The 15,939-nt window shown below is 38.4% G+C and overlaps 1 protein-coding gene across 1 annotated transcript in view; it reads right to left on the reverse strand.

Annotated features, from left to right (window-relative positions):
- NRG3 (neuregulin 3) overlaps positions 1 to 15,939 on the reverse strand; it is a 113,795-nt gene that overhangs the window by 64,510 nt on the left and 33,346 nt on the right. Inside the window, exon 3 of the mRNA XM_009704289.1 lies at positions 8,394 to 8,420. Coding sequence (XP_009702591.1) covers positions 8,394 to 8,420 — 27 coding nt within the window. The remainder of the gene's footprint in view (positions 1 to 8,393; positions 8,421 to 15,939) is intronic.

Below are 15,939 nucleotides of genomic sequence, written 5' to 3' on the forward strand. Positions count from 1 at the left end.
ATGTAGGCACGGAGTAGTACATAATTAACTTATCGCAAAAATAAAAAAGGATCATATTAATTTATATAAGAATTACTGTATGGCTGATACAATAAATATAACCACAGTGACTAAACTACACGAAGACGATCCAAATGGTGTTTGAGAATTCTAAATCCATACTAAATGATAATACCTCATGGCGATTAATTTTACTATTCAAAGATGAAAAGTCAGCACTGGTAAACAAAAAGCTCCTCTGTCATCTGCACGCAACAGTTTGCAATTCTGTGATTATTTAAACTGTTGTTAAGAATTGAGTATACAAGAATAATACATACACACTAACACGCACTACTTGCTTTCCCCCCCCCTCCTTTGCTGCTCAGGCTTGTTTCCCAGATAACTGTTGGGCTGTCTAGTCAGAAGCAAATACTGATAGATACACTGGGTAACTGGACAAAACACATTTTTCAGCACAGACAGGTTAGTTTTGAAATGGGGATAAACTGGGGCTCATGGGGACAGGAAATGGGATCATGAGACAATTTTCAATTATCATAAAAATGACTTTATTAAAAACAACCAGCCAGAACAGGAATATCTCTGCACCTTTCCATGTGACAATATTCTACAGCTCCTGCAAAAGAAAAGAAAAGGAAGTACATGAAAAATTAATGTAGTGCTCTACATAGTGCATTGTAAATTTTTCCACACTGCTTACCCTTCTCCTCTGCTTCCAGCAATTACTGGCAGGACACTGCCTCTACTCGTTCTAGGCATAGAGAACACAGCAAGATTTAGTTCACTGTCAGAAGCATCAATTTTTCTATACAACCATAATATACATTACAAGCGCACCACTGTCATGGAACATTTATTGTGATACTTACCTTCTGCTTTCCGAATCCTTGCATCATCTACTGAATGAGACGTGACATCTACATAACATCTCCAAGTAGGAAAAGGACAAAGTAACACTGATTCACTGTGGCTGCGTAAACACGGCACAGCTCGGGCATTTGGAGTCTCTTCTCCTGTAGCAAGATAACTTCAATACACGTAAACAATCTTCTACTAATAAAAAATCCCCACCCTAGTAGCATAACAATGGATTCCAAGTTCTCATGGGCATGTCTGGATTGTACTTACTACTCTGAAGCCTCCTCCCAGGTCCTCTCTCAGCTGGAAATACGAAGTCTCACTGGCAGGTCTTCTGGTAGCTATCTCTACCATCACCTTTGAGATGCAGATCTCACCTCTGTCCTGCTAGGCTTGTTTCAGTAGTGTACAATATATACAAGTCACTGTCTACATATTTTTGCATCTGGTTAAACTGAAACTGAGCCCAACCAAGGCCAAGAGTAAAATCTCAACATTGCAAGTCATCTAATTGCATTAGCATACCCTTGTGGTGTCAGTTTTAACAATTCCTCAACCTCAGCGAAGCATTTACCTAAATACCACATTCAAAATGCAGGTTACAAGACTGACTAGGTATAAGGTCACAGTTGTCCAGTGTTGGTGCCACAGAATTTCACGATAAAGAGCGTTTACCTCTGAGATACACCAGCCATGCAGAAACCTAGGGCACATGCCTAATCCCAAATCAGAATGTACACATAATTTGCATACATAGACACATAATACACCAAAGCCCCTCTGTATGCAGATGAGATGCTGTGTCCTCAGTTGAAATCCAGCCTCGAGGCACACATCCTTTCTCCCCAAGGTGAGAATACATCACAAATGTTCTTGAAGACAGCACTGTGCAGAAGAGGTTTGTACCTGGCACTAGGAGTTACATGGAAATTCACTTGGAGGCTTGTACATAATATCCATTTTAAGGCTTCACAAATTCTCTTTTCTAATCCACTTTGACCTTACTAGTATCCCTCAATAAGCACATAAGGATACACAGTGCACGTTCAAGTGACAGACTAATGGTTATACATAGCATTACCTATTACACTTTTACAGACTGATACCCTGCTTAATACAACTAGCACCTCCTCCCAACCCAGCCCCCAGCAAAACAGAGAAACATGGACCAATTCTGGCTTTCTAAACTTCTCAACATACTGTGTTATCAATTTTTCTTAGTTTCCATAAGTTTCATCACAAATGATTAGCAGCTTCAGTCAGATAAAGCAGAAGAAATCAAACATACAGGATCATCACCAGAGCAAGTTACATATATTAACATTATTTTATCCATTTTATCCACACAGTTCACAGCACTACTACTTTGAAAAAGCACTACATGCAATTCACAGCACACATAAGTTAACCACATGGTAAATCTTAGTTTTGCCTTTTAAAAATAATACAGGTTAATCCAATCGAGTTCATTGCCAAGACAGAAAATGCAGATGAATTGGAAAAACGACATACTGAGAAAAAAACAGATGGTAGCACTGAACCAAGACGGTAGCTAGGTCACAAAATATCTAGGGATAAATCTCTCCCACTAAACCAAAACTAAACCATATCCCCGAAACTGAACGAAGATGTTGGAAGGCAGCCTGCAACATGTTCACCAGATGCACATTGACTTTCATTTAAGAAGCACGTTTTCCTAAACAGGTACAACCACTGACAGAGCTGCCCCCAGTCCCTGAGGAACCTCTGCTTCATCCATTACTCTTATAGCACAAAATTATCAGCTGCTTCTATAAAACTCTCTCTTCTGGTGCTCATGTCTCTTCTCTAGAGCTGATAAATGACTCTTCTTCCCAGCTAAAAGAATCCCATGGAAAGTGCTGAAAATGTAAAGCCGTTTCATGCCTCAGGATACTGTTGTTATTTTGATGCATACTTAAAAAGGACAGGTATTTCACAAAGCAAACAGAAAGACAAGGTCCCAAGAGTAAAGCCTTTACTAAATTTGAAAAGGTAAAATCAGAAGATGTTAATGAAAAGCTACAGTAGGATGAAGAACAAAGGGATTCAAGGAGCGATGATGCCAATGGTAGTAACCATTACAAGTATCAATGCCTATCAGAATAGCCTCTCTTAGCTCTTCAGGAATTTAATGAAGGAGTACAGATGAATATTATACATGCTTATGATCAACAGCAATATAATTATTAGATAGATATGCTTTGATAGCACTGTGGGATTATTGTGATCACAATCTCTAATAGATTCTGTGTAAACAGAAACATAAAAACAGTGTGCCATATTACCAGAAAAGGATCTACCTGCTCTAGACTTTAAAAAAGGAATACAGGGAAAACCATATTATTTTTTAAACATATGTCCTTTAGAACACGTGCATTCTTCGCCCATGTAATTAAACATTCACCCTCTCTTCCAGGGAGGACAGGAATGTTACAGGGTTTTATAACAGGTAAGAGCTGTTAAATAGTAGCTAAGGCTAGAACCCTCCATGCAAGCACTGGTTATTTGTTTTCATTGTCTGTTTGCTGCTACAAGACATTGAGTTTCCGAGGACAGCTCACCAGTTGTGCATTTTGTAAGTTGTGCATTTTGTAAGTTGTGCATTTTGTAAGCTAATGAACTTTGCCTTTTTATTTCTTCGCAAACAGGAAAAATACTAAATTGTTACAGTCTTGCTTACACTGCCCATCAGTAAAACCAACTTCTGTGGTTTGGAAAAATCAAAATGCATCCATCACCGTGTATGACACAAGGCTACAGAGTCAATTTAGTTAACTGGATCATGTGTTCCCCAAGTCTTACGCATACAACCATCTTACTGCAATAAGGAGGCAGTGAGAATCACCACAGTGAAAATAAAGCATGCACCATCTTCTTCAATACTAACAACTGCTCAGAGTACAGAAAATGAAATACATATCACATTGTAGTTGTTGCAAGGAGATATATGAATTTCAGTAGGATCTCGTTCTTGAGTTGCTTTATCGCTCTGCTCAATTAAATGTCATTTAATGATTCACCACTTACAAGGGTATTATGTATCATTCATACTCCATTAACTTCAGTCTTCTTGACTGTCATGAGACTTCAGACTTCTGATTTTTCCAGAAAAGATAACTAGTTCTAAGGAAAAATATTCATTTCCTGTGTAAGGCCTAAGTATCAGCAAGGTGAAAATAGTAACTAAATATAGCAATCACTGTATTATTTTTGCAGTTCACACATGGGGAGATTCAGGTTATCACATTGCAATTGTTTACACCACTGATACTGGTTTAACTGCTAAGCAGCCTAACGATGAGGATCATTTAATGTAATGACTGTATTTCCATGAAAACTGTAGTGACCTGCCTATTGCACTTTCTTGGGGCATTTTATTTTCAAATGTATCAATCGTAAATGACTGTTACAGAACAAAAGATAAAGATTCTGGATCATCAGATTAGGTGGTGTAAGTGAATTGCTGAAATAGTCATGTTTGTTCATGCATTGTAGCAGGTTATTCCAATACTCACTCACCTTCACATTTCATCCTTTTACACACCTTAAGCCTACCCATTCTCAATGTAAGAAATGAGTAAAACTGATGACTCCTTGTCTCAGGCACTGACTCTTTGTCCAGAACACTTAGTTCCAAAGATCACCCTCAGGCTTTTGTATCTCCTTGTATCTGTCAGTTAAAGCAACGATTTCACTCTGCAGCTGGGACCACACATATGAGGTCAGTCTTCACAACCCAGCTTTCAACTGCTACCTGTTGCACCAAAGTAATCTGACCAGCCACGTTGGCTATCAGAGATAGTTGGCTTCATCATCAAATTTTCCATCAGACCTAAAAATAAACCATTCAGTCTTGAAGTATGGTTAACCACTTGGGCCAAAAAATGATAATAAGCTGTAGATGCTCATATCCTCATGCTATCTAATGCTAAGAATACACCACTTAGTTTTCCCATTGAATAAAAGCTGCTTCTTTCAATCTCTTTTTTTTTTACAAACTCGTTGCCTCACACAAGCATTACCAACCGCCAGCCTGCTTTCAATTGACATGAAACTGTTAATGTGACGAGTAGGTTTCCAGTTTGTAGGAACATTGTGTTAACATTTACTTACCCTTGTGTTGGAAATGTAAATAAAATTGGATGCATCATCACTGGTGAGACACTGGGAACCATGCAGACATGTGCACCAATCCAGCCCAGGTGCATCGCACTCCTGTGGGAGCTGTACACTAATTCTGCCATGCACTGCCGTGCTCTCTTACGAGGAATTGGGAGCACAGGCAAGGAGGCAGCGAAGTCTGCATCCTCTTGCAAGGAAGAAATAGTTTGTGTGTTACTGAAAGATATTCCCCAGAGAGCTGAGGAATCTAAATGCAGAAAGCCCGATAAAAATTACTGTAACTGAGAATCTAAGGCACAGAGAGATTAAAATACCTTGCCCAAAGCCTTTCCGGAAGATCACATCAGAGATGGAAATTGAATCTAGCTCTCATGAGTGAGTATCAAACACAAGACTTTTTTTTTCTTTGAGGTACTAGAAAGTGTAAAGCATTTCCTTATCACCAGAAATTTCATAAAGCTTGGCCACTCCGATCACAATACTTAAATCCATATTTTTAAGGACATAATGTCCCTTGAACACATACTTGCCTTTCATTTAATTCAAGAGAAGCTGCACATGCATACATCAGAACTGTACATGAATTGTTATATTTGCAACACTTTAAAAACAGACATGTCACGTTAATATGCCTGCGTTTATCTCTGCTATCCATACAAAGAAACAGATATTGCAAATCAAAGTCAGCAACAATGTTAAAGTATCAGGTATTCATGTTTGGGAATGCACAATATTGAATATTCTATGGAACACAAACCTGACAATATCCAAAAGGTTCCGGAAGGGGCTGTGAGAACACGAGAGCACCTAACACAACAGCCAGTGTGGTAGATAAACTGAATGCCTAACTCTTGTTCAGTAAGTCCTGCACGTGAGAGCTAAGGATCTGGTAAGCAGCGGATTTTTCAACAGGTAAAGGAAACGCAATGTACACCGCCTCTAACTACTGAGCTCTGGAACTGGCTGTCGCAGGAGCTTGTGGGGGCAGACAGTATTAGCTGTTCACAAAAGGATACACAGATTCATGGACACAGATCCCTAACAGCACAGTAAAAGGACTGAGTAGGTATATACACTCTAATGATTCTTGAGAGCCTAGCAAAAAAAATCACTACGCTCACCTACTTTCCTTGGCAAACGTACACTAAGCTAGATGTGTTGATAGTGTACATTTCATTTGTCCCCTGGGGCACTTCTATTGAAAGATGTTCCTATCTACATGTGATTTTAGCTTTACCTAATGTGGAAGGAGTTCAACCTTCCCTGGGAATCCAAGCTTACACACTTTTCAAGCAAAATTTCTGGAAGATGACAATGGAAATGGAATTCTTAAGGCAACTGAGCCCACAAATGCAATGAAAACATTAAAAAAAAAAAGTGTTCCCTGGATCACGTACAAACAAGGCTAAGCTCTGCAGCATCTATATGTTGTTATTTTTCATAATTGGAAAATACTTTTCCCACTCATTACAACTATTTTGTACAGTACAGAAGTAAACTCATGGGAGAGTCTTTGCATGAGTGGCCCTAATTTGTTGAGTATATTGTCACCTGATCTCTCTGTATACAGAGTGGGGATTTGTACTTATATGTGTAGTAATGATTCCATATGTGCTTACCCTTTCTAAGTAATTCCTCAAAAAGACTGGAGGAGGGTTTAAGAAGCACAAGCGTTTCACTTTTACATATGATTCTGGCACTTGCTTTTTTCTAGCCCACAGAAAACCACCTCAAGCCTCATTTGAGGATGCTGTCATAATATTTTCAGGCTCAAGACACAAGATTTCATTAATTTCTGTACTATCAAGTTCTGTTCCAATATTAAATAAGACAATCAGAAAACTACTCAGACAAGAAGACTACTTTGAGCCAAGACTTCAGGGGTTGGCTCTATTTCAAGCCTTAAAGAGATATGTTAGAGAAAAAAAAAAAAAGGAAAGTAAAATGCTCAAAATAAAGTGAAAATTATTCAGCTTTGCCTCCTGGGTAACACTTTCCTGCTTCCTATGGAAAGGCTCATTCTAAGAATCCTATATATATTCCTTATCCTGTTTCTTCTATGTGGATGCTTGTCCTTCAATTCATATGCCTCAAGACTGCTGCTTACAATTTAAGTTAAGCAGTAAAACTGGGATATATGCAGAGCCTTTAAAGTAACCATTTCCCAGTTCTGCTTGTCCACTAAGTCTGGGAAAACACTTGAATCGATTCCACTGATACTTTTAAAGTTTCATACAAAGTGAAGTGAAACACTAAACTGGAGATCACAGAATAGTTCTCTAGAGAGAAATGTCCTCTAGGTATGCCACACAAGTCCAAAAGCAGTAGGAAAAAAAATCCCTCAACCTGCTGGCTATCATCTTCCTAATGCAATCCACCACGCAGGTAATACTCATCACCATATTGGCTTCACGACAACTTATACTAAATTCGTCAATAAAATCCCCATATCACCACTTACAATCACTAGGCTACCATATTTTTATTTTTAAAATCTAAAAAAAGGAAGTAAAACTCAATGTCGGGAAAGGACACATTAAAAGTAATTTTTTTATGCTTCGATATAAGTTTGCAAGCTTTTTATTATAGTGTTTTCAGTCATATTTAATGGTTTATGCAAGTTGTTTTTACACAAAGGATGCACCAGTCCACTAACTCTTCTAAGGACAAACCTCATCTTCCCCAAGGAAATTATCTATGCTCTGTGCAGATCAACAGCTGAGAGGTGAAATGGTGACATGTTAAGCCTATCATTCCATCAGGCTATGAATACATTACAGGGCAGCAATTGAGTCAACAGAACATCATCTTTTCCTTTCCAGAATTATAAGAAGCAATTATTCGCTTCTGCTTTAGCTTTTTCCTAACCTCAAGCTAACTTATTTCACAGACTCACAGATACTTGTCCTTTTCTTAAAAGTACTCCTCTGACTTGTCTGTAAAAAGCTAAAGGAATGGTTCTTATTAAACCTAGTTACATTTAACATTTTAATTCAACACTAAATTCTAAACAAAAAAAAAAGAAACAAATTCTAATTCAAAATTTACTTTCCTTTACATGAAGACAGGCATTAACTCTTTCCTAAAACAGCATATATAACATTATCCCTCAAATGTCATGATATGGCCATATAAACTTTATATTATATTTCATTAAACACCAATAAAATACCAAAACATCATTAATGTTGCTCTTAAGCCCCCTAGCAGTGCACAAGAGAAAAATTAGATCTTCAATACTTTCAAATGTAATTGGTAAATATAATAGCAGCCCAATCCAAAACCCACTGATGGAGTTCATGGGAGTCCTCCCATTAACTTCCATATGCTTTGGGATAAGGCACCAAGACAAATATTAGCAAGCGAAAGGAAGAGAAATGAAAACTTACCCATGAATTCAATTCCTAAATGGTCTGCTATACCCAAGAAAGCATGTAAAAGAAAAAAGAAAAAAGAGATGGAAATGTTAGAAATAGACTAAAATGTAAATATCACCTTTATCATCACTAGTAGCATTCAATATTTATATGGCAGAGCTGCAGAACGCAATGCGGGGTCAGGGGCCCACTGTGTGGGTACAGTCAAAAAGAAAAGCAGAACCCTGCCCTTTGAAGGGCAATCCTAAGACAGGAATTTAGGGCACTGAGCTGTCACAGAAGGGAAGTATATTTGGGGAAGGACACAAACACCTTTACTCATTAAATTTATATTCAACTAAAGTGCCTCAAGCCAGCTACCTACAGGAATTTAATTTTCTCTTCTGAAACTCCTCTCTCAACATGCTAACTACTATCATTAGTTAGACAAGGTTCTTGCTTTCATTGTCTCTGACAGAGATCAAAACCTAAAGAGATGAATGGAAGGCTTTTACAGAGTTTTGCAGCTCTCACTACAGCACAGTGGCCACACTTGCACCCAACATAACTGCATAATGGCTCCCTGTTCTCTAACAGAAAAGCTGACTGCAGGAAACAGAAGCCATGTTCCCTACTTAGCCATCTGAGTAACATGATGCCATAATTTCAAGACATTTAGAACTGAAACAAAAATTTTAATGTTTCTGGAACATTGACTGAATTTACTACATGGAGCTCAAAACATTTCAGGACCCTGTTTTCACATGGCAAATTAGGATACAATATGTCTCTGACAGATGCTTTAGTGCAAAATAGATTTATATTTCTACAAAACACTTAATAATTTGAAGTTGATAGGAAGTATGTTTAAGTTGATATGTGATCGAAGAATAAAAAACTCTCCATCCTGCAGGGACAGGGCAATAGAAAAAAAGTTAACTGACTTTTCAGAACTGAGTAAGGAGTAGTAGCTTCAAGTCCAAAATGAAGCTATGAAGATAAATACTTCATGCAGAAGACACAATATGCATCTCAAAAGAAAAGAACATAAGATGATGTTATGTGGTATAAATACCTTATTAGCATGGTGTTAGGACAGGTGCATTATGCAGGTCTAGTGACACCCAAATGAATCTTTCTTTTTGATATTAAATGCATAACTCAAAACGATACCTATATGTATTCCATATTACAATCTTCTAATCTGTATTCTTTCATTCACGTACAAGTGTCACGTATAAACATCCCTGGTACATTTGACACAGGGATGTAATTTTTATAAGAGCATGAGATCAGAAATATCAAAAGCGCATTCAACAAACTATATTCACAGAGATTTGCAACTTGGGTTTTTTCCTCTGATTTTCTGTACTTGTGAAATCTACAAGTATTATCTGAATGCAATTCACACCTTGCATCCTTCTGTAAACTACATCAACACATAGTCAACAACCGCTTACTTTAAAAAATGATAACAGAGATCAAATCACCGTAGTCTGGTCTCCAAGGAGCTAAGTATATTCACACATGAAGCAAGATCATGCAGTATCATCTTAAGTCCATGTAGAACAGCTGAAAAAACAATCCTCGTTTCCTAACCGGGCTATATACGTTCTCTACATGTTTTCCATCTGCAGCCTGCAATCTCCTCACTGAAGCTCACCAGCATGGTTACAAGCCACTTTCTCAAAAAATGCACACAAAACACACCTGTCCTTTAAAAAGAAGGAAAAAAGCATTTTAGTTCATCTTTGAGGAGCTTATACGTAAGTGAGAGTCAAGGGTATCTGTAGCCTTCCTGGGAAACGTGTTCAACTCGAGAGGGTAGAAACATGTCAGGTTATTCATTTTAAATACCTTAGGTGCCTGGACAGCAACTTCAGCAACCAGTGTAGTATATATTGCTGACAAAGCTGATTTACCCAGATTATGATAAAAGTATGTCCAACAGGAGAGACCTTTACAGTAAAATATCCAGGCTGCCAATTTATATCATTAAGAACAGTTCAACAGGCTCTGTCAGCAGCTATTTGGGAATAGAAAATAATAAAATTAAAATTCTTGTGGATTTAGCACACGCTGGCACTGGTGCAGCTCCCCTGCCCCGGCCCACGTACAATGGCAACAGGGCCCAAGCCTGAGAACCGGCCTCTGCGCTGACCCTCGCGTTTGGGGAACGGGTGCTGCCCTAGAGCCAGCAACTGTGGCCGGGCGCTGGCCAAGGCAGCTGGGCTGGGAGCCAGACTAAGCCTGCAGGCTGCACAGTGGGGAACACCACAGGTGACAGCAGCACCTCAGGGACTATACATCGCAAAGAAGCTTTCCACGCCAACAGGTACCATGGAAGTGCTGCTCAAATGCAGTAAACCATGGCTGGTGGTTTGTTTTTTCCTTCCCTAACCCCCGCCCTTCCTTTTTTTGACAACTGCAAAAAGACAATCTGTAACAACCATTCTTCGTGTCTTTCCTCTCGTTCCCTGGTTTGAGTTTCAAGCCTCTGTGTTTAAAAAACAAAAAACATTCTGATCCCAGAAACAGCTGCACTACTGGGGCTCTGAGACTTCAGAAGCAAAAAGAAAAAAAAAAAAAAAAAAGGAAAAAAATCCTCTTAAGAGCTTGAATGTACCCACATTCTTCCCTTCCTTTCCCTCCCTCACTGCAGAAACTCCACTGCACTCACAAGTTATGAAAACCCTAACCTTGAAACCTGTTTTCCTCAATACAAATACGGCTCCTGCAGCAACGGCATTTACCAAAGCGTTCAGTGTGTTGAACTCAGGACACAAGGCAAGGAAAGGTGCTCAGAGAAATGTCAGCAGTCATTAATCATACCTGTTGCTTAGCTCGTAATGTTTTTGTCATTCTAAGATGTTTACTCCACTAGCTACGGGAAATAAACAAACCAAACCAACAAAATACCACCAAAAACCCGCAAACCCCACATCTTTGCATCTGAAAAAAATTAGAAAAGGAGGGAAAACGACTGCTTCTAAACCCCAAGCCCTTATCTGAGCTGGCCACTGCCAAAGGCCGCCTCTAAGGCGCACACACACCGGGCAGCAAGCAAATGCTGGCTCTCCTGGAGGAAAGCCTTTATGCCGCAGCTTGCCATTTCCAGCAGCGGAGCGACTGGACTCCAGCAGAGGAGTGACTGGACTCTCATACAGGTAAAAGGGGTCAGAAACCTCTCTGCTGGAAATGTCATGGCAAGGTGAGTCCCCAGGGCTTGCAGGGTTGCTTTTTCCCCCCCTCTAAACCCAGTGCATGCTGGTGGCTGGGAAAGGAGAGATGAGGAGAAGTACATTGAACAGGTTAAGAACATCATTGGGCTGCCCCTTGGGGACCAAGCATCAGCCCAGTGATTACTCTCACTTGCACTGCTGTGGGGAAAATAAATGATTTTGCAAGCTCCAGTTTTGGAGATGGGCTTCCCCCCTCTTAACAATGGCAAGAAATCTCCCAGCAGGTCCACCTGAGAGACGGGCATGGCACCGGGAACTGCGCAGCAAAGGCAATGGGGGGGGAAGCGAGCTGTTGTGGTGACCTAAGACTGAACTCAACACAAAAATGCAAAATGTTGACCCCTGACATGCCACAGTGTAACAAAGGACTGCTATACTGCCATACAGTCGTAATACATAAATGATGAATTGCCTGCAGAGCACTTCCTTGGACACAGCGAGTGCGATGCCAAGTAATTCATTATCAAGCAATGCAGTTTCTTTAAGCACTCAGTTCAACAAAAATGTATATGAGAGCTATTAATGTGCTGAGGCGTGGGTGCTGCTCCACAAGATGGGGTCATTAACCAAATAATGCGACTGTATTTTAATTTTGTTATTGTGATTTCTTCTTTCTTTCTGGTATTGTTATGTTCTTAGGAATGAATATATTACTCAGACAGGAAGACTATTCAATTTTATATTTTATTTTATGAATATTTCTGTATTTTGTTGTTGATGTGGGAAAAATGCTGTGCCTTATGGTCCTCGCACTATGTGAATTTATTGCTAGTATTAAAGCCATTTTAAATTATACTTTATGAATACATACACACCTGGGAATACTTGATAACAAGCACAAGAGAAGATAAATTCGCACTCACTAATAGATTAATTTATTAGTGCTTCACAAAGAACATGCAGCCTTGTGCCTAGATTTTGGTTTGCTCAGGGTTTTTTTCTTAGTCATATTAACTTGGATATTTTTCCCGAGTTAAAGACAGGTTTCATTACCCCAGGTACACTCTAAGCTACACTATGAATAGAAATATAAACTCAACATGTAAATCTCACTGATTTATAGAAGAAAAATCTTGGACATGAAAATACTTATTATAGATCACTACAGACATTTTAATCTGTTCTAAGGACAGGTTGACTTTGGCGTGAAGGAGACAGCTTTAGGAAATCAGTACAACAGCAAAGTATTTTCCACCACAAATGAAATTTATCGGTTCCAATAAATTTGTAAGATTTGTTAAATTGTCCTTGGTAGCTTATTGTCTTGAACAGAAAATGCAACACGATAATATGCTGCAAGCCACCTCAAGTACTCTGAACAGATTATCCGGTTGGAAGGAACAGGACAAAGTTTAACTCTTAAGTATTAGACCAAACGGTCTGAAATGAAGAAAAATCCTTCCATTCAAAAGGTAGCTACATTAGGATATTACCTAGAGATACAAACTGCTGCTGTCTTATCTGTTATGTTTTATTATGTTTGACAGCACATAGTTATCAGCATATTTGTGTATTTAATGAAGCTAAAACTGTAACTGCTTACATATATATATATATGAATGTATATTGTTTTTTGGTGCCTCATTTTGCATGTGAGCACATAGAGTTATGGGACAAGGGATTTTGCTATTCAGTAGGAAGGGCACATTGCTCCCATTTTCTGTCTGACATCCACAGGAGGTTATCAGACTTAGCAAACTGGCCAAACGCTCTGAGGCTGGTTTGGTTTTTTTTTTCCGTATCAAAAAGAAAAAGCACTAGCATATATTAATGTATTTTAACAGATCTCAGTTATTAGAAGGCACAAATTTTGATGTTGTTTGTTTTAGAGAGATTCTGGAGATTTGTTTCTGTAATTAACTTACACAAAAGTACTCTTCACTACATTTGGCGGCGGGGTGGAAGAAATGAGTGGGATGGTTCAGGGGAATCAGAGACATAAAAATCAAGACAGTTCAACTACTGACTTTTCAAAGCATCTTCACTGAAAGACATGATAAAAATTTCCTTCTGTGGGACATTTAAAAATGGACCAAACTAAATCCTGAGAATGACTGAATAGACTAATACCTGGTGCCTCCTTTTACCCTGTCAGACGAAGAGGACTATTAAAATTTTTCCAGATGTAAAATTTTCCTGGCAATAGGTAGGCTGTTCACTATATGTCAGCTAGCATAATAGTAAGTATACAGAATATATCAGTAGTTTGCCCCACCTATGTCAAGACACAGTGATGAAAACCATAAATACACACATCCCTTACAAGATACTTGGTCAGTTTTCAATGAAATTATGAATCATGGTTACAGGAATAATAACAACTTTAAAAAAAGAAAGAAGGCCATGAAACTATAAAAAACTTCACAATCCGATATATTCTCAGTAAAAACAATGACCGAAGATTCACATTCTCAATTTATATAGATAGAGTTAATTTTATTTTAAACTAAATGAAAATTCTCCATCTGCAAACATAAATATTGAAGATAACATCTAGAGGTCATTTGTTTTATCCATTTTTTTTAAAGAAAAAAAAAAAGGCAAAGGAAGAAAAAAACTAGACTTGCTGTGACTATTTGTATGGTTATGGAGAGGCTATAGTATAGCCTCAGGACAGAATCCCCCCAACCACCATCAATTCCATAACAAAGGAACATTTGAAAAACATGCAGCAAAACCTGTTGTTATATAAATAATATACAGTACTGAATAATGGAATAAACTACTGATTTGCTTTCCCTTTGAATGACAAAAGCTCTTGGCTGTGGTTTACACCAAAGTTGAAAGATGGTTTCTAACTTTTGAAAAGAAATAGCAATGCTCCTCTCTTCACAGGTTCAAGACAAGTTGGAAATTTCAACTACTTACCTCATCTGCAGCATGCAGGCTCAGAGGATTAAGCTTGCCTCTTCTCCATTGTTTTTAAGACCTTAAATTATCATCTCCACAGCTAACAGACTAAGTCATTTCTCTTTGAGGCACTATGTTGGATTTTAATGAAAAAATGTAGTCTCATCAAACAATGTAAGCAATCATTACTGATACCCACAATATTATAAATCAGTGCAGATTTTAACCCTAGGTTAATTTTTGTTACTATAGTTATACATTCAGCAGAACAAAAGAACGTGCCTTTAACTTCAAATCTATGAATAGCCTACTGAAATTACTTACTAAATTGAAATTAAACTTACTGAATGCCTGAAGAACTTGTTTAAGAATTTTACCAGATCCAGGCCAAAATGTTTAGCGTTAGTTGTCAGCCAAATGCAGCAATGCTTTATTTTTCTCTCAAAAAACATTGTTTTCATCGATGAGAGAAGAGAGCAGGTAAATGTTAGATGCTGCTGCTCTATCCAGATATATTTTTGCTGATATAAATCAACAGAACTGCTCAACACATATAACGACTTTAATACATCCCAGAATATCAGCAGGTAACCAGTAAGTCCATGCAGAATGCTTTGTATCCAGTCAGATGACTTGAAGACACTTTCTTATTATATTTGATAAAAATGCCATGCTGTTTCCGTGAAAATTAGTAACTACATCAAATGAAAATGAAGCTGCCCGTATAGAGCCTCACAGCTCATTGTGACAAGGTTATTTATGAAGCTTTCTCTAAATATATCTCGAAAATGATAAACCAATGTGATCACTCCGAGATCAACTCTCCTCCCGCCTGCAATGAGACTGCAGTAAACTGCACATCACATCCTGGTTACTTGATTACTGATATTAGCACAAACTGTTACAACCAATTATTCTGATAAATATTCCTGGAAAAAAAAAAAGATTTCTCTGATATTCTGCAGTTTTGACAGATCAGTAAAACCCTGTATTAGCACCGTAATTACAAAAAAATGTAATTTTTCTTTTTTGTTCCTTTTCATTACTGAAGCTTAACAATTCCTGTAAAGTTCCTTTTTTTTTTTTTTTTTTTAATTGGCTCCATACACCATACTTCTTGAGTCCAACCTCACATCCCAGGATCTCTGACTGTGCTAAGGACTACACAAAGACAAAACATTGACGTAGGTATTTGACCTACTTTTACAATTCTGAACTCTTTTCCTGGGCTTCTGCAGCAACTATGACAATGACTACACTTGTCCCACAGCTGCAACAGCATAGTAGGTGATAACGGCACTGTCACAACTGAGGAACCATCAGAACTAGGCTATGGGGCAATATATACTTCTATCCTTCTCTGTGTCATTAACGCCATAGCTTCTGCAGAGCCAAGACTCACACTGCATAAAATCCCTGTCCCACCTCTCATGACTACTCCAGGTTTGCACAGTGGCATCACGCTGTCTCTGCAGATGGGCTGCAGG

This window comes from Cariama cristata, unplaced genomic scaffold (assembly GCF_000690535.1).
Source record: "Cariama cristata isolate BGI_N322 unplaced genomic scaffold, ASM69053v1 scaffold4557, whole genome shotgun sequence".
Lineage (NCBI taxonomy): Eukaryota > Metazoa > Chordata > Aves > Cariamiformes > Cariamidae > Cariama > Cariama cristata.